Genomic DNA, 19,021 nt, shown 5'->3' with positions numbered 1-19,021 from the left:
ATAAGCATAAGCCAACTGCTGTATAATAAGATGTATAAACTCTACATTTAATGCCAAACAGTGCCTTTCCTTTTAAGATCTTGATACATATAATCAAACTTTTGATTAAAGTACATTATCCAGTTGTATTGGATTATTATTATTATTATTAGTAGTAGTAGTAGTAGTAGATTATTGGACATTTCCACAACCCGTTAAGCATGTTATACAGTAGGAACACAGTGAGTCAGGATTTAAGGATGTAATCAATATATGTAAGTAGTATAATATCAAGCTAAATAGATACAATAGAGAATCCATAAAGGGGATGTAATCAAGTCAAGTCAAGTCAAACTTTATTTATAAAGCACATTTAAAAACAACCTCAGTTGACCAAAGTGCTGTACAGTTATTGAAATATAAAATAATCATATACAAATATCATAATAAATAAAACAAAGGAAATAGTAAGGGCTCAATTTAATAAAATAAAAATTAGATTAAAAAGAAGGGAAATAAAAAAGTAAAAAGAGTAAAAAGAGTAAAAGCCAAGGATTCTTGCCTAGCAGGGACTGAACGCCAAGGAGAAAAGATAGGTTTTCAGTAATGTTTTAAAGTGCTCAACAGACTGTGCAGCTCTAACCTGGAATGGTAGGCTGTTCCACAGCTTTGGGGCCGCCACTGAGAAGGCTCTGTCCCCACGAGTAGAGAGTCTGGACCGAGGTACTGCCAGGAGCAGCTGGTTTGACGACCTAAGTGCTCTAGAAGTACTGTGAGGCTGTACAAGCTCTGATAAATAAGACGGTGCCAGACCATTTAAACACTTAAAAACAATTAATAAAACCTTGAACTGGATCCTAAAATTAACAGGCAGCCAGTGCAAAGATGCAAGGACAGGACTAATGTGATCACGCCGTTTCTTTCCAGTCAGCAGGCGGGCAGCTGCATTTTGGACTACTTGTAAACGGCGCAGTGCTGACTGGTCAAGACCAACAAACAAAGAGTTACAGTAGTCTAGGCGTGATGTAACAAAGGTGTGAATAACTTTCTCAAAATAATCTCGGGGGAGATATGCCTTTACTTTTGCTAATAGTCTTAGCTGGAAGAAGCTCATTTTGACAATAGAGCTTATCTGCTTATCAAACCTAAAGTCACTGTCTAAAATAACACCAAGGTTCCTTGCAAAAGGGTGGTAATGTGTAACATCAAAAAAAAAAAAAAACAATAACAATAATATATATACATGTATATTACACTTTGATGATAACAATATCTTAAAAATGTTATACAGAATTACATTTAACACGACATCATTCTCACAGTCATGTATCAACATTTTAAATGTTATGTGCTGAACATTTGTAAATGTTGTTTCTGTTTACACAAAACTGTATATATTTTTGTATGTATTTATATATACTTAACTATATATAGACTAGACCTTGTGAATATATATCATTTTCCTTTTTTCCTGTTATTTATTTCTTTAGTGCCACTTTTATATAGTTTGTTCTATTTCCTGTTTTATTGTTTATATTCTGTTCTAAGTTAAATATCTTGAATATCCGTTTTCCTTTTTCGTGCAATCCTGTAATGTGTAATGACAACATTAAATCCTTGAATCCTTCCATTGATGCCAAAAGATCTTATGATATTAAATTGTATTAAGTTAGAGAGGCAAGGAACCAAAAGGGTTATATTGAATTTTCCAAGTTGTACATTTTTATTGGGATTAATGTACTACTATGTAATGGTTGGGCTTGTGATAAGAGATGCTTATTTATCTAACTGGGTGGTAAATAGACTGGGGATTGTTGTATATTTGTTGTAGGCTATATAAATTTGGGAATTTGTTGAAATAATGTACGAGTTCACAGAAGAAATCTAAGAAAGGGGTAGGGACAGGTAAGTTTTACTTCTACCTACTACTTTTTGGACGCTGTTATCCTTGCCTTGCTTGTTTTTTATTATGTTGGGGGTTTTTTTTATTTCGAAATAAAGTCATTCATTCATTTATTTGTTCAAAAGGAAAACACAAGACAGTACAACAACACACAGGTAGAAGACGATGATTTTATTTCAGGTGTACTTTGAGCTCTGAGCAGAGAGGGGCGCTGTGACACGCGCTCTGCTCTCTGTCGTGACTCTCTTTTCTTGGTAACAACATCTGTTGTCAAACGTCGCTAAGGAAGTGATCGGGCTAGTCCTTAATTAGCCACTCTGACACCAAACAACAGTAAACCAGAGGTAACTCTACTTCAACGTTATCACAGTGAAATGAATACACAAGACGGAACCTACCAACATTACCTATTTAGTAATAACGCTCTTATAAACGTTTGCTTCAAACGTTAGCTCAGCTAGCTTGTAGCTAGTAGCTAACTACTGTGAGCTAGATGGTTAGCTGAAGTTAGCCGTTTGAGTTACAGGTAAACGTGATTTGTTCGCTGGATGAGAGGTCAGTTAGGAGAAATCGCGGAGCTTCTGTGAAGCGATGAAATAAGAAAACAACGGGACTTTAGATTCAGTCTTGGATTTTAGCTAAATTAGACCGGTAAAGCTAACATTAGCATAATTAGCTAGCTGCTTCATTCAGGTAATTAGCAGTCGTTAAAGTGAGCAGTTAGAGGTCATAGTGCTATCCCTAACTACTGCTGAACGATTAATCTTTAATTGCTAATAAACAGGAGCTAAACGACTTTCAATATGTAGTTAATGTGGCTAAACTAATTCATTTAACGTCAACGTTTCACTGAATCATTTTCTGCCCCTGTATGTGTAGGTGTATGTTAGTTAGCTATGAGAGAGCTCCATCCACCTGACCACAGCTGGTATCAGTCATGACGAGAGGATGACTAAGAATGGAGAGGACAGCCCCCTCCATCAGTCCAGTGAGGCTCCTGGTAAAGGAGATTCAGCTGCCAATGACAGCGGGCCACTCAACACCTCCTTAGTAGATGCCAAATCCTGCAACGAGCACAATGATGCCCTTAAACTCACTGCTAGAAACGCTGCGGGAGAGATCAGCCCATACCAGCCTCGGCCACCCTTACTACCCAGGCTGTCAAAATCCAGCAGAAGTATCTCAGTGGAGGAGACCGTGAGAACCAGGAGACTGAGAAACAGCCAGGAGAGTCTGAGTGACCCGGTTGAGACTGGCTCCTCCACAGACTCACTCAAAGAGGACCACACAGCTCCAGCTCCAGGTGGATTTGTTCCCAGCACTGCAGCTACCACCAGAAATGAGCAGGACTTCAATGTAAGACCCATCTCTGCTGTCACAGCAGGATCCCCAGTCTTCCGGGACAGAGTGAGCAGCCTCTCTGAGTATGAACGGAGGCCCCCCAGCCAGCAGAGCGACCCCACAGACCACTGGGCAAGGTCCGCCAAGGTGCGCCTGTCTCCGGTGCAACCCACAGGGACGCTGCCTGCTCTGGACAAGAGCTTTGCGTCAGCCAGTTTCAGGGCAGCTAATAGGATTGACAGGGATTGTTTGGATTATGCCGTGTTGGCCAGAGAGAAACTCGGGGAAAGACTCCACAGGAACCTGAGCGACAGCCGGCTTCTGGAGAACATGGGGTCGGACAGTGCCTCTGTCAACTCCATGAGGTCCACCTACAGTGTGCTCAGCCCCATCAGACCCCAGGATGTGAGGAACAGGTACAGTAGGCTAAGTAGACCATGTAGATGATGTACCTGGAGTCATCCTCAGACTGGATGTGAAGGGTTAGTCTTTACGGTGTTTGAAGGCTATTAGAAGCCGGTCTGTTTCAAGGGTACTAAATTTAGATACAGGCCAGAGAGAACATGAAACTAGACAAATTTAGAACTGGATGTGCATATTTTTATCCACTGCAACAATAATACATTCTTGTAACAGCACATTAAACAGATATATAGATAGATAGATCTGCATAAGAATCAGGTATTGATTGATTGTGCCCTCTGATTGGAGCTGATTAGCACAGCACATCTAGGAGCTTGATTCACTATCAGGAGTGAGTGTCGAAGCAATACTGACAGACTGCTAATTTGTCCTGTATCTACGTTTTTACATTGTGTGTGTGTGCAGCGCTCGCATATTTAAGAGAAAAAGGGGAAGGTGGCAGAGCGGAGGAGGATTAACACGAGATCAGAGGAGATGCTTGTTCAGTACAGTTTTTGACAGCAGGAGCAGCAAAAAATGGGTGTTAGTCTGTAGTCTCAGTGCCTGGTGGGGATTGGATTTTTTACTTTTAAATATTGACCTAACATCTGAGACAACATCCTTGCTTTTTTCCTCAACTGCATCCTGGAAGGCAAGTCGGTTGCTCTTAGAAGTGCTAATTTTGCCTTCCAATGTGTATTTTCCAGGAGCTTTCTGGAGGGCAGCGTGCTGGGGAGTGGTGCCCTGCTCGGAGCCGAGGAGCTGGACCGCTACTTTCCCGACAGGAGAGTGGGTATCTACATCGCTACTTGGAACATGCAGGGAGAGAAGGTAGGAGCAGCATCTCACAGACCATTTAAAGCCTTGTTACTGTGTGCACAAGTTTAGGCACCAGCGGAGTTGTAACCAAGTCTCTGTCATTTTCAGGGGCTTCCAGCCAACTTAGACGACCTCCTCCTGCCAACAGACTCTGAATTTGCACAAGACTTTTATGTCATTGGGGTCCAGGAGGGCTGTCCTGACAGGTATGTTATGTTGGATTTTAATCATCGTCATTACTCAATCAAAGCTGTTAGTAAAGTCGGTTATATTCTGTGTATGTGATGGTGTGTCTGCATGTGTTTGCAGGAGGGAGTGGGAGACCCGTCTTCAGGAGACTCTGGGACCTTACTACGTCATGCTGTATGCAGCATCACATGGTGTTTTATATCTCACTGTATTTGTCAGAAGAGACCTCATCTGGTTCTGCTCAGGTAATAAATGCCTCTTATATCACTTCCTGATTATATAACATGTGTGTAGTGCAGATTGTTTTTTTTTTCCTCTTACCTGTAGTGCTGTTTATCAACCTTGATTGTTTTGGTGTGAGTTGCAGAGTGTTGTAGATATTGGCCGTAGAGATGGCTGCCATCTTTTCAGTATAATGGAACTAAATGCCGCTCAGCTTGTGGTGCTCAAAGCGCCCAAAAAATACATTTGAAAACCCAGCAGCAGCAGCATCTCCTTATAGAAATCATGACCTGTTTATTCTAGATAATCTACAGACCTTTTGTGAGCAGTTTCATGTAGGAACTACTTTCTTTCTACGTAACGACACCCCCCCACTGCATTACCGCACAGAAGGAGGCGTGCATCTATTCATGAACGAGAGGCTTGAGTTCTTGAAAGCGCAAAACATAGACATTAATGAGCTGTAATGTTGTCTAGCTCAGTGGTGCTAGGTGAGCTGGCAGTAGATACACGTTCCTCCAGCACACTGATACAGTTAGTGGGTGTAGTTCGGGAGAAAGAAAATAGTTCCTACATGAAACAGCTCACAACAAGTTCAGTGGATTATCTTGAGTAACTGGGTCATGATTTCTGGAAAGACGCATTGTTTTTCAGTATGTTTGTGGCCATTTGAGCACCACAAACCAAATGCCATCTAGTTCCATTATATTGGAGAGAAGGCAGACATCTCTGTGGCTGATATCTCCGACACTTGGCAACTCACACCAAAACAATCTACACTGATAAATAGCACTACAGCTGAGAAGAAAAATATGCATTTTTGCTTTAGGGGTGAACTGTCCCTTTAAGGCTTTGATACTGACCACCATATTTGCTCTATTGACCCACACAGAGGTGGAGCACGCCACAGTCACAACCAGGATCATCTCTCAGATCAAGACCAAAGGGGCTGTGGGAATCGCCTTTACCTTTTTTGGCACTTCCTTCCTCTTCATCACGTCCCATTTTACCTGTGAGTAAGTTTAGTAGGTGTAGTAGGTTTCCCCAAAGTCAGGGAGGCTGCAGACTAAAGCAGTGATTTATTATAGCAAGATACTTTTATCAGCATGGCTGTATTTCGGATTGGCTGGATATTTGTAATAAAGTTTAGGAGGGATGTCGCAACATGCCTGAGAAGAAACAGTAATGTTATTGTATTTACAGCTTCAGCAAACTGTGTCTACACATATTTTGAGAGGCATGTTTTAGTTATTACACTACCCATAAATTATTTTACATCTTAGTATTACATATTTGGATTTAAACTTTGCAGCACTGACGGCAAGGCAGTCTTTTCTAATTTCTGTTTCTGTTCTTCCAGCTGGAGATGCCAAAGTTTACGAGAGAGTACTAGATTACAACAAGATCGTTGAGGCTCTAGCTCTTCCCAAAGGCCTTCCAGACACCAACCCTTACCGCTCCACGCCATGTAAGACTCTGTTAAGTTACCTTGTGTGAAAGATCTGAGAAAACAAAGCAACTGGGATGGCGGTGTTTCTGCACCCAGTCCTGATCAACATGATGAAACTTTCACAGATAAACCCGCTGCAGTTAGCCCAGTGGTTATCAAACTTTTTTTTTGTCATGCCCCCATGAGGAAGAAAAATGTTCAGTTTTTCCAATACTTGGTAAGAATAATGGCTGACAATCTTTGATACTCAAAGGATGTCATTTCTACTTTTAGCTGACGTCACCACGAGGTTCGACCAGGTCTTCTGGTTTGGAGATTTTAACTTTCGACTGAGTAAAGACCGGGTTGACGTGGAGGCCATCATGAGTCGCACAGTAGGCGGCGATATGGGCCGTCTGCTGGAGCACGACCAGCTCTCCAAGGAAATGAAGGATGGTTAGTATGCTTGCACGTCGGAGGCTTAATCTCTGTGAAAACTTTTCAAAAAAATGTTTATAGGAGTAGGTGTTTGTGTTTGATCGATTCTTACCGTGCGAATGTGCTTCTTTTTCCCCTTCAGGTTCAATCTTTAAAGGTTTCCAAGAGGCACCAATACACTTCCTCCCCACATACAAGTTCGACATCGGCTGTGATATCTACGACACCACTTCTAAACAGAGAACACCATCATACACAGTAAGTAGTAAAAATCAACCCCCATGTAACTTATGATAATTAGCTTTGTTAATATAGCAACCAAAATAAGCTTGACTTTTGATGGAAGGAGCTTTTTATCACCGTCATACACTTTCCAGCTGCTCTACTTAGAGTCTAAAGTGGCCAGGGCAGGTTAAATCAGCATTTTGTTGCTCTTAGTGGGGTTAATCCTCTGTGTGTGTGTGTGTGTGTGTGTGTGTGTGTGTTCACAGGACAGGATCTTGTTCAGGAGCAGGCAGGCTGATGACATAAAAGTGGTCAAGTACACCAGCTGTTCCAGCATCAAGACCTCAGACCATCGGCCCGTCATCAGTGTCTTCCAGGTCAAACTCAGGCCGGGCAGAGACAAGTGAGTCCCACTGCCACTCAAAAACATAAATTAAAGTGGTTCATCATGTCAAATGATGCATTCAACAATGTTTTATTGTAATTAAACCAAATACATTATGATTATTTTCAAATGCTAGAGCAGCAAGAATCTTATTTTTGGCCCCTTCATATTGGAATGTTAAAGTTGGGCTCAGCAGAAATCTGGAAAAGGCAAAAAACATGGCATATAATACAAAAGACACTCTCCTCTAGCAGCGCTGTCCTGAGCCCCTCCCACCAGACAACCACAGGCATATGCACGCTCTTGATATAGTAACCCATTGGATCCCATACATTGATTTATTTATTCTTTTTTCATTGTAGAATTACATATAGCTCATTCACTCAATCCCAGTAGCCACCCCATGTTCCCTCCGCCTCTCTCCGTGCTGCTGTGGACTGCTTCCCTGGGAGGAGAGCAGGTAGAACCTCAGGAGATGGACCCTTGGTCAGCAGCTGTACCAAATCAATCATGTCTCAAATTTGGCCATCGCCAGCCTCCCTGTGCCACTGTGACCCCTGGCACCACCGGGTCTAACCTGTGTAGCAGCAGTAGTGGAAAGTTTGCTGATTCGCCAGGGAGTTTTGGCTGTCCAGTCTCAAGGAGCTGGGGTTTGCGCTGGCTGGTTTTGGGGTGTTGGGGCAGCTGGTTGGGGATCCGTCTCTGGATCCGTTTCCTGCTCTCCTCCTGGCAAGATGGTCTGTAGCAGCGGGGATTGAGGCGGAGGCTCTCGGGAACATTAGCTACATAAACATGAATTGAAGACACGCTGTAAGCCCTTGGGTGCGGTTAGCAGAAGGCCAAACTAGTATCAACATTTTTTTCCATCTCTGAAACGCTTCCCGGACATTGACGTGTTTTGTTGCGTTTATTGTCAGACTCTTTTAATAAGTCTGACTTCCTTTTTGGGGTTGTTTTGCAGTGTAGGCAGTTGTTGCCAATGCTGGAATAGCAACTTTCTCTGCAGGGTTCTCTGTGATTGAATCAGGCTTTCACCAAAAGGACGTGCACGCACATTTGCATTTGTAGAACAGCTGATAGGAACGCCTTCTCCTTGAAATGACCTGTGATTGGCTAAAGTCCCCCATCACAGACTAGATTTTCTAAAGCCTGAAAACAGAACAAATAGGAGGTGCAGAAGTCTAGTGTTCTCAGTCCACTTGAACCAAACTGCCTACCCCAGCTTTGTCTAATTACATTCTGAATTTAAAAGTTGTCTTTGCTATGTTTTGACCAAACATCTTGTGTTTGTGTTGTTCAGTATTCCCCTGGGTGCAGGACAGTTTGACCGAAGCCTGTATTTGGAGGGCATCAGGAGGAGGATCACCCGAGAACTGAAGAGGAGGGAGGCCATGAAGAACCAAAGTAGCAGTACCATCTGCACCATCTCCTAAACCCTTAAAATGAACTCTCAGAGCAGAGCGGACTGGATCAAAATGTTCCAGACACTGAAATGTAAAACCAGGCAGGCAGAAAAGGACCAGAGGGAAACCAGAGATGTCTTAACTACACAGAGCCCAGTGCTGGTCATGGTGGTAACTGAGCAGAGTGCGCCCTCTGTTGGGCATTGCTTGAACTGTGTGTATGTGGGAAGTGGCTGGCTGCACTTGAGGGCAGGGACCTTGAGGTCAGATGTGCAGAGAGATTTGCAGCCACAGCAGCAGTCTAGCCTTTATTTATTCAGCCCCCTCTACTCAAACATGACCAAGACAGAGTGGGAGGGGGCGTCGTCGTCGTGGCTTACTCTTCTGTCACATGCTACAGTGTGAACTGACCTTAAAGGCTCTGTGTAACTGCATTCATTTTCTTTTTTTTATAGGTGTTTAAAAAACATCATGAACCACAATGTTACGTTTTTCTGAATGCTCACATCAGTGTTCAAATGCCTTGTGAATTTGTCATCAAATAGGTTAACAAACATTACTACATTTTGGTGGCACGTGCGGTGCACTTATTAAATGTCATGTAGGCGTCTGCCATCGGTCAGTTTTAACTTGAATATGGTTCCAAGCTGAATGTTTTGTAGGAGACATACGATACGACTGAACAAGGGAGGTTAAATATATAATTTCAAGAGCATGACGTTGATGAACGGTACGTCAGGAGGTTGTTACTACTTGTTACTGTTGAATTTCAGGGAGATCACATCTATTTGATGGCTTATATTTAATTTATTTTCACACGAACTCACTTCCTGTAATATAGATTTAAACTGTTAACACCTGTCACTACACTTTTAGGACAGTGAACCTTTGCTACAGACTGTAATTCAATGCCTTACCTCTCATCTCACTGCTGTGTAGCCTCATACGTAATATAAACTGTCCATGTACTGTATGTACCACACTAATGAACTCACATTCCCAGTGCGAGGAGCAGTCTGCTCCGAGGATAAGTGCCTGTGGGTCTCAAGACCTCTTAACTTTATCTGCGTATTTTTATATGTCACCTATTAGGTAACATTGTGTAATAAACGTTTTAACACAGACCTGTTTGTCAGCAGAATTTTTTTCCATTGCACTGCGATGCAAGACCTTTAAAATATATAACTTTATTCATGGAAGTACTTACATGTATTTATCACTTGGTATACAGATGGTAAAAGTTTCACATGTCCACTGGAGTCGGAAGCCACTGAAATGGGTGTTAAATGAAAGTTGGGGTTTTTAAAAATATATTAATCCTCTAAATTCACTCAAGGCGACGTGTCTCTTAAAGGAAAAGCGTGACATCTTGTTCATATTATATAAGGCTATAGCTGTTAGCTTATCCAAACGAAAAGACTGTAAATGGTGAACCTCACTGTGTCTGATGGTGACACAATCCAGCTACCAGCACCTCTGTGACTCACTGATGAGCACACTATGGTTCATTTGTTTAGTCTGTACAAAAACTGAAGTGTAAAAGCAATAATTTGCCGTTTTATGGGGGTTATGAGTCAGACTATTTCTTGGAGGGGTAGAGGAGCTTCACAGAGCCTCACCTGGTTGTCTGGCAGCTGCTCGGGGCCAGTAAATAGTCCGACACACAACTGCTAATATCCAATAACACAGCTAATTGTAGTTTTAGACCTTGTATTTTTATATAGACCAAAATGCAGGAAATAGTGAGCTTTAGTGGTGCTGCTGGGTGGATTTTGTGTAATTTTGCCGTTTCTCCAATTCCAGTCTTTATGCTAAGCTAAGCTAACATTAACTGGCGACTTGCTGTGGCTTCATATTGCGTAAAGTGGTGCTGATTTTATCATTAACGGAGGCCTGATGCATTCTTAAAAACAGTTTCTCTGAATTAACAAGATTATTATCTTACTAATTCGAAAAATGAAAATTAACAAGATCTCGTAAATTTGGAAAAACAAGCTGATTTTTTTTTTTTTTTTTTTTAAATAAAACTTTTCTCATAATTCTGAGATAATAAGCTTGTTAATTCAGAAAAACAAGTCAAGTTTATTTGAACGTAAATGCATTTCACTTCGATACTTCACTTACTCTTTGCCAGAAAGCGAATGAGTGTATTTCATGTTTATTTTAAAGGTTCTGTATACGATATTCAGAGCTTTAGTACAGCAGCAAGCCACTATTTGCTATGGATATAATGGAGTAATGACATCATGAGCAGAGTAACGCTCCCTCTGTGTGTTGTAATCCGAGCTTCTCTGTTATTAGACGTTGATCTGCCCACACATTCATGCAAGTCCCTGTGTGTGTGTCCCACTGGTTAACTAACAACGCAGCTCTGCACTGTGCTCATAAGGTGGTTATAGCTGATACTGGGACAGCAACGTCACAAAAGCAAAACGCCCACCCTTTGCACTTTTCACACTGTCAGCATCGTTAGCTGCTGGCCGACGGCTCAGCCACCTCCATGTTGAGAGCCATATGCAGGCAATCCTGGCTCAGACTCTGAATCATGGATGTGCTCTCAATACTGCATACAGCTCCTTTAAGTCAAACTTTTCCTTTAATTTATCGTCTTCATATATATATTGTTTTTGGAATTTGCAAGGACATCAACACAATCACAAAAATACAAAAAAAAAAAAAAAACAGGTTTCACTTTAGATTTCCGTCTTTTAACAGTGCATCTGAAACAATGATTTCAGTCTTGAGGACAAATTGGCTACAATAGTTGTCATTCATCCAACATTTTTAAAGGACCTTTACCTTTATTAATTGGTTTGCCATAACTGTGTGTAGAGTCTTCACTGTGCCTGTGACTATGAAGTGCTGTGGTATAAATATTTATATTTTCAACTGTTTTCTGATCAATCCACTGTGAAAAAAGAGAAGGCTCGAGGTGGAGCTTGGTGAATCTTAGAGAGCTGAGGTTCTGCGAGCTGAGAGAAAAATGATAGCTCAATAGAAAACAAGTGTATACACTACAAGAGGTGGTAGCCACAGCTAACCTTTAAGATTCTTTAACAGAATGTCATTCACAAACTTAAAATAACAGGTTCATGTTTGAGTTTTGAAATGGAAATATGGCTTTCCTGCCCACAAACAATAAATACAGATACTCCAACTGTATGAAGACTACGGTTACTGGCGAGTAAAATGTAACTTTTCTTTAAAATTCCCCCTCTCAGACGTTCAGTCGAGAGCCCAGGTATTAGTCCCCTCCCAGAGTGAGCTGTGCTGAGTTCTGTGGTGGGAGGGAACACTAGTGTAATCTTCCAGTCCAGTTTATTTACAGTAATTTTTGCCAGTGATGACCGGCTCGATGGTGATGGGGGTCTACCGGAAGAGGCGATACATGCGGGGCAGACGTCCATCCTTGCTGGACAGGGCGGCCTGGATGTGTTCGTACGTGGGCAGCTCCGTCAGGTCTCCCAGAGCTGCTACTGCGGGCTTACTGCGCAGCATCTTGGTGGTTACTCTCTTAATGTCACTGGCTGTCACGTTGCCTGCAAAATAGTAAAAAAAAAGAAACAAATAAGCAGGGTGAAACATGACTATTTCAGCTTCTTGTAATTTTCATCTTAAGGCCTTTACACACTGGGGGTGTTCATATTTGGTGCGATTTCAGGCCTGTATCCTCATAGCATTTTTTTTTCTGAGCACCACCATGTTTGATTCTTATTGTTCCCAATGTGAAGAGTGTATACAGCTGTACGCAGCTGCCTAAGGAAAAAGCACTGCACCCAGTGTCTTTACTCAGAGTGCTTTAGCTTTTTCTTTTTGCATGACTGTTCCAAGCAATTCTAGTTGAGAAACTGAACTTTTCAGAAAGGCACAGGTGTCGTCACTGCTGCTCCTTTAGCTACCGTTTATCCCGAGATGTATGAAACTGTCACAACAAAGACAGTTTTGTCATGAGTAATTTTACATAGAACAAGAATATTTTGTGGCGAAAAAAACGCTGAGTTTGTTTTTGGGAAGAGGTTCATTTTTCTGAGGTTTCACACAGCAGTAAAGCATCAACCAATCACATTGCACCTATATTTATGAGGATTATAAAAACACTAGTCTGAATCAAGATGGCAAAACGTTATTTGTTTCTTGACAAAGGCAGCACACAGATGTACTCCTTCTGTTCTTATCAATCACAGTAAAAGCCCTTGACATACACACTGTGTAGCTGATTACCAGAGGGCACTCAAATTTACTTAGAGCACTTGGTGAAAAGGAAAATCAATAAAATAAGTTAGCTTGGGCTACACAACAACTTATCTCAGACAGGCTGCCAGATGCTGCTCTGGGTCAATAAGATCCCAGCATCACTGCTGACGAATCTGTTGACGTCCAAACCTTTTATTGAATAAGTGTTGCAACTGTCGCAAATTTGCATGGCTGCTGGTATGAGTAGTTTTGATGCGTGATATTCACATCTATGTGTCATTTATTTGTCATGCCCCTGGTGTGTAAAGGCCTTCAGACAGGTACTGTATAACATTTTCAAGCCCTTTCTCCCTACAACTAAATTTTGTTTGATACTCACTTATTAGATCACACAGTTCATGTGGCAGCTTTCTTTTTCCTGTGGAAAGAACCTGGCGACCAACATCTTCAAAAATAACCGGCCGCGACTCGAGGTTCATCATCAGCATGGACTTGAGTTGAGTCTTTGCCCTCTCCAGCTCCATCTGGATGGACATGGAAAAGTGAGAATGGTACACCACCCTTGTTTCCATAACAAGTACTCAATAATGCTAAATTTATGATGGATTGCCTTGATAGTGAAACAGCCATTACCTCTCCTGCGCTGCCTGCCATCTGAATGAACTCTCTGGTTATTATCTCCACCATTTCCCGCACCTGGAGATAGATGCATGTAATGATGAGAACTAAATCAATCAGTTAAGTCCACATAAAGAACCAATGATGCAAGAACGCCATATGCAAATTCTGAAAAGAGAACCTAACTTTGTGACGGAGCATTACACAATTTAAACTTTTCTCTGCAAAGGTGTGAATGGAATACATAGGTACAATAGGACATTTGAACCCTGCTGTCCTGAGTCTGTACCGACCTGTCTGGGATCTGCACTGGCATGGATACACAGCAGACCACTGTCCTCATAGCTGTGATGGTAGGAGGTGGCATTGTACATCCAGTGATGTCTACATACAACAGACAAGGATAACCATTAGTGAAACTGACTGGTGTTATATCAGTGACTTATGATTATCAGAGACAATCCTGAATTGAAGTCTGTGAGATGTTCACCTGTTGAGCACGTTCAGGTACAGGCGGGTGAACATGCCTTTCCCAGGTCCTCCTGCAGAAAAGGAGCCACCTCCGCCCATCATCATGTTGAGCACCGCGAAAGGGATGAAATCCTCCTCCTGTGAACACAAACGTGTTTTTTTTGTTGTACGTGTTCAAACTTCAAAGTTTTGCTCAAAGTTCAGTTCACACAGATTTAAATAAAAATGAAGTAGTTCACGTTCATTGTTCACAATTGTCCAGAAATTGGGTAATTTATGGCTGTTTCTTTTTTAATAAAATAAAATCTTGTGTTTATCATTCCCTCTCAGATATTGAGATTGGGATTTTTTTCTGTTGGATTCTGTACGTATTTGTTCAGCTGGCTTCATTTTTTATGCATGCACAACAACACTATGTACTGAATACTTAAAAGCTTTATTCATGACACTGACATTTTCTTTCCATGTCTTTTCATGAACCTCAATAAACCTGGTATTTTCGCACAGCTGCAGTTGAAGATCAGGCTTCACTAATTATAAGTATTATACTATTTGTAGATTACATTGCAGTGGTGGCTGTGTAGGATTGTTTCTGACTCATGTGATCCAAACATTTCCATTTACTCCAGAAAGTTGTAAAGTCCAAAAGTCAAAGTGTATCTTTTTGTAATAATTTCCAAAATTTGCAACGTGTTTTTATTTAACAAAGTATTCAGCGTCACTCCATATTTGTTGGTGTTAAGCCTTTTAAAGACAACATTTTCACTGCAGAGAAAAACAGTTTCCTCTCCCACTTGCCACACACAAAGGGAGCACACACCTGTATTAACAACGGCAGCCTCGCAGCAAACTAACAGCTCCATAAATTACATTTTAACTTAGTAAATTGAGGATTCTGTTTGAGGATTTTTTTCTTTAGGGCGATTAAGTCATAAAATATGACAGCAGGCATTTGAAGCTTCATTTGAAAAAAACTCAGAAGAAGCTCTGTATGGAAATAAATAATATGCGGTACAGCACTATGAGCCAGGCAACTGTAAACACCCACCAGGAAGGAGCAGCTCTCCAGGCCGATCATGATGTGTGTGAGCTCTGGGATCGGGGTGGGGCCAAGGCTCACATCTGACATATCCTTCTCCATCTAACAGATTAAAAGAGGATTTTATTATTATTCTCTCCTGAGGATAACATTAAGGACAAAATCCAGCACAAATAAAACCAATAAATCACCTTGACAATGCCACCAGTGTACTGGGCTACTGAAAGGTCCACGTTGGCCACTCCACCTGTTCCCCACACTGGCTTCGTATCCAGCAGGTATTTCCTGGCACATTCAACCAGCTGCTCGTGCTCGATGCCCACTCCAGCCAGCACCATCCGCTCAGGACAGTAGTAGTTATGCAGGTAGCTGTGAAGCACTCTCTTGTCGATCCTTTCCACATTTTCTGCAGGACAATAGCGAGGCAGTCCGACTGTGTTGCCTCGATATGCAGCCTGGTAACAAGTAATGTTACAGATGTAACATATAAATGTAGGTTGCCTTACTTTGATTCATATTATTATGAAACTGGTGGCCCTCCAAATATATAACACTGATAATAATATGATTAAAACAAATGATGTGACTCACAGCGTGGATCATCTCAGTGAGTAACGGTTCAGGGTCTGGCCTCATATTTAGATCTTCTAATTCAAAGCGTACCGCCATTTTGGTCATCTCGATCTCATCATCTGCATGTAAACAAACACAGATTATCTCAGACAGACAGCGGAGACAGAGAGGACATTTGGCTCAGTACCCACTGATTTGTCATGTAAAATACGAATGGACTCACCCAACAGGCGAGGCTGTAGAACAGCATCAGACAGGAGACTGACCACCGTGTCCAGACCCTTCACTTCAGCCGACACTGCATACATGGTGGTATCCCTGCACAGGAAAATGAATGATACATCACACATACAACAGCTGTAGTCACATACTCTCTAAATGAAGAAAGGCCTAGTTCACATATTAAGGTAGTGATAAAGGAACATTATATTTTATAACACTGAGAAAAGCTGAAAGATCACATACCTCGATGTTTGGCAGTCACATATCCCTCCGTGTTTTTCCAACGTGAGGAGAATTTCATCTTTACTCCCGTACTGAGCTGTGGACTGAAGATAAAAAAGACAACATCACTTCACACACCTCGACGTCCTTGAGCTTTCAGTTTGTGGACTTTATTTTGTTTTACTTACAGAAAAGGCAAGTTTCTCTAAGAAGTGTGCTATTCCACTCGGGTACTTCGCTTCATGTCTGGAACCAGAATTTACTAAAACTACAAATAAGACAGAAAACAAACATAGTTTCTCCACGTCAGACACATTCTGAAGATAAGTGGATATTAAAATTTACATATCACTTCTGCAACTTACTTCCAACTGTGCAGAATTGACCAAACTTGTTTTGGGAGGCAACTTTGAGGCCATTCTCTAAAGTAGTGATCCTGGTCTCATATTTTTCTTGACCATCCACAGACGCAAACACAGGCTTGGGGATCCCAGGCAGAGGTGCAGAGAGGGAGATATTTGGGTATCCACCGCCACTGCTGTATTTTCTGTAAGCTGCAATCCCAAACCTTTGAAAACAACAAACAATCCTTAGCTTCTTCTTAGCAACATAAGGCAAGTTGCGAAAACAGTATTTACATCCTTGATTACTTGATTACTTAATATACTTAGGAGAAAAGTAAATGCAGTTGCTCTTAACATGTTCCCTTTGAGAGTTTTATTATGGTCATTAGATATTAAGTCCAACTACAAATGGGTGACAACTTTAAGGAAAACCAAAATAAACTGCCTTAAATACAACCTTAAGTGTTATTTGCATAGATTCTTTTGGTCTCAAACTCTACTGGAGGGATGTAACACCATTAATCTAAAAGATGTTCCCTTATTTAATGTTTGATGATAGTAGTAGAAAATGCTGTCCAACACATTGCACCAATAATGACCAGGGATGATTCAGTACAGCATTACAACATCTCAAACTTTGAACCAAACATATAACCCAGATATTTAAACTATCAGCAAACTGAAAACGCCCAAGTCGCCAACAATATAACGTTTTCAGCTCATCATTTAGCCTTTAAAATACGTTATTGGTATACTTTACTCATGATGTAACAGTACCCACCCTGACAGCTTGTCTAACGGCTGACAGTTAGCATCATGCTAACCGAGGAAGCTAATCTTTCATAATGAGGACGCAGAAAAGTTTTGACACTGTTCATGTCGCAGGGAGACATGACACAGAAGATAGTCGTAGCGTTGTTCTTCTACATGTAAATCGAGCCTGGCGACAATACAAGAGCATTCATTTTAAACGCGTAGTACCTTTGAACACGACTCCAGGTTCTACACCTCGACATGTGAGTCGCCATCTTGGATTCTCTGTGACCACACGGTAACCCGGATGATGATGAAATTTTCCTGAAACACTTCCGGTGCAGACACAAACTCCAACTGATAAACCCAAAAAAGTAACGGCTTTATTTCCTTCGACAACCTTTTTGATGTTGTTTTATTACCCTGCAAAGCCTTTCAAAGGTATTTGTAAGAAAATGTGGCATACGACAATATTTTAATGTAAGCTAAACCACAATCTTTTTTCCCCTTACCTTAACCAAGAAATCCCTTTGTGACTGAAAGACCCCAGGGCAGACATTTACCAACAGCCACTTTAAATAACAGTTATTCCTGTTATGCAGCAATATTTCTGTCACCATGAATTACTTCCTCAAAATTTCTTTAAAATGGTCAAATGTTTTTTTTTAAATGCCTTAAATGATAGATTAAAGTCTCCATAATCGCAGATATTACACGCAATAAAAATACTTTTTAAAAGAGCAATTATTATTTTACTGACCTTTTTGTACTTTTTGTTAGATTTTATCATGTCCCTAGACTAAAGTAATAAATGTATACAAGAACTAGGCTATAAGAAATTAGTTATAAAATGCTGAAATAGGCCTATGTAGTATTATTATTAGTAGTAGTATTAGTAGTAGTGGTAGTAGTATATCATATCATCAGCAGTATTACATTTTACAATTTTTATAATTAATTAAGTCATTTTCCATCCTGTTAATTAGTTTCTCACCTTCCAAATTTTCAGGAAGGAAGACATAACTGCTTTGAAGGGAACTCAAAGGAGTAAAGTTCCACCCTAAATTATGAGGAAAGTTGATCTGATTAAAAAAAAAAAAAAAAAGTAATAATATATGTGATGTAGTTTTAAAAGTTCTGTTTATTTGTAGAAAGTTAGCCTGCTAAATCTGAATCACTCTAAGAGCTTAGGCTAACTCATCTTAAGTTTTTCCACCCTGTTAGGTCCGTAGATCAATATAGTAATTGTTAGATAAGAATGTAATTAAATTAAATTTGTTGATGTTATCAGTTTTGCACTTTTTACAGAATCATATCCATACTACTCTGCCCTCTCTGGTACCATACCAAAACAAAGCAAAGCAAAAGGAAAGAGAGACAAAACAAATTAAAAATAAAAAAAAATAGAATTTCGGAGTAGGGTTGTTTTTCTGCCACAGAAATTAGAAATATTTTGAGATGACAAAATGACTCTTGAGTTTGGCATAATAGCAAATTATATGATGTTGAAATAAAAGCTCTGTGTTTAAAGGATAATCTGCAGAAGTGACCTCTTTTCTCCCCTTTGTTTCTGTTTTGTGTCATTTATGATTGGATCAAGAGTTACTGTGATGTCACTGTTGTTATGATGAAGATTTTTGTTAACCCTAAATCAACTCTATCTCTCTAGTTTTGGCTCTGAACAATTGATCCTTTAGAGTGGTCAGCGGACCAGTGGTATTTAGCTACCCATCAGTGAATCAATTCTGACACAAATAAAGGCCAGCCCTTGAATAACGTCACCACTTCCACCTGAGAAACATTCAGGAGCTGCAGGAGGATTTAACAGGACTGCGACCAGCCGCAGATTC

The 19,021-nt window shown here is 40.8% G+C and overlaps 2 protein-coding genes across 2 annotated transcripts; one reads left to right on the top strand and one right to left on the bottom strand.

The window, feature by feature from the left end:
- The first annotated feature begins 2,118 nt into the window (after positions 1-2,118).
- inpp5e (inositol polyphosphate-5-phosphatase E) lies at positions 2,119-9,859 on the top strand. Its single transcript, XM_049579158.1, has 11 exons — positions 2,119-2,226; positions 2,762-3,639; positions 4,333-4,456; positions 4,553-4,650; positions 4,754-4,878; positions 5,748-5,867; positions 6,216-6,323; positions 6,579-6,740; positions 6,865-6,980; positions 7,214-7,350; positions 8,633-9,859. The coding sequence occupies exons 2-11, from the start codon at positions 2,831-2,833 to the stop codon at positions 8,763-8,765; spliced, it is 1,932 nt and encodes a 643-aa protein (XP_049435115.1). The 5' UTR covers positions 2,119-2,226; positions 2,762-2,830; the 3' UTR covers positions 8,766-9,859.
- Positions 9,860-11,312: 1,453 nt separating this feature from the next.
- On the bottom strand, positions 11,313-17,463 carry pmpca (peptidase, mitochondrial processing subunit alpha). The gene is made up of 13 exons (XM_049579157.1): positions 17,400-17,463; positions 16,440-16,642; positions 16,263-16,342; positions 16,096-16,178; positions 15,854-15,948; positions 15,649-15,749; positions 15,249-15,512; positions 15,067-15,159; positions 14,038-14,156; positions 13,841-13,931; positions 13,563-13,625; positions 13,309-13,453; positions 11,313-12,274 (listed from the first exon to the last, which is right to left on the bottom strand). Exons 1-13 carry the CDS (start codon positions 17,444-17,446, stop codon positions 12,105-12,107), a joined length of 1,554 nt encoding a protein of 517 aa, XP_049435114.1. The 5' UTR covers positions 17,447-17,463; the 3' UTR covers positions 11,313-12,104.
- Positions 17,464-19,021: the final 1,558 nt, after the last annotated feature.

Source organism: Epinephelus fuscoguttatus, linkage group LG6 (assembly GCF_011397635.1).
Source record: "Epinephelus fuscoguttatus linkage group LG6, E.fuscoguttatus.final_Chr_v1".
Lineage (NCBI taxonomy): Eukaryota > Metazoa > Chordata > Actinopteri > Perciformes > Serranidae > Epinephelus > Epinephelus fuscoguttatus.
The sequence above is the reverse complement of the archived record's forward strand: the minus strand, read 5'-3'. Positions and strand labels throughout refer to the sequence as shown.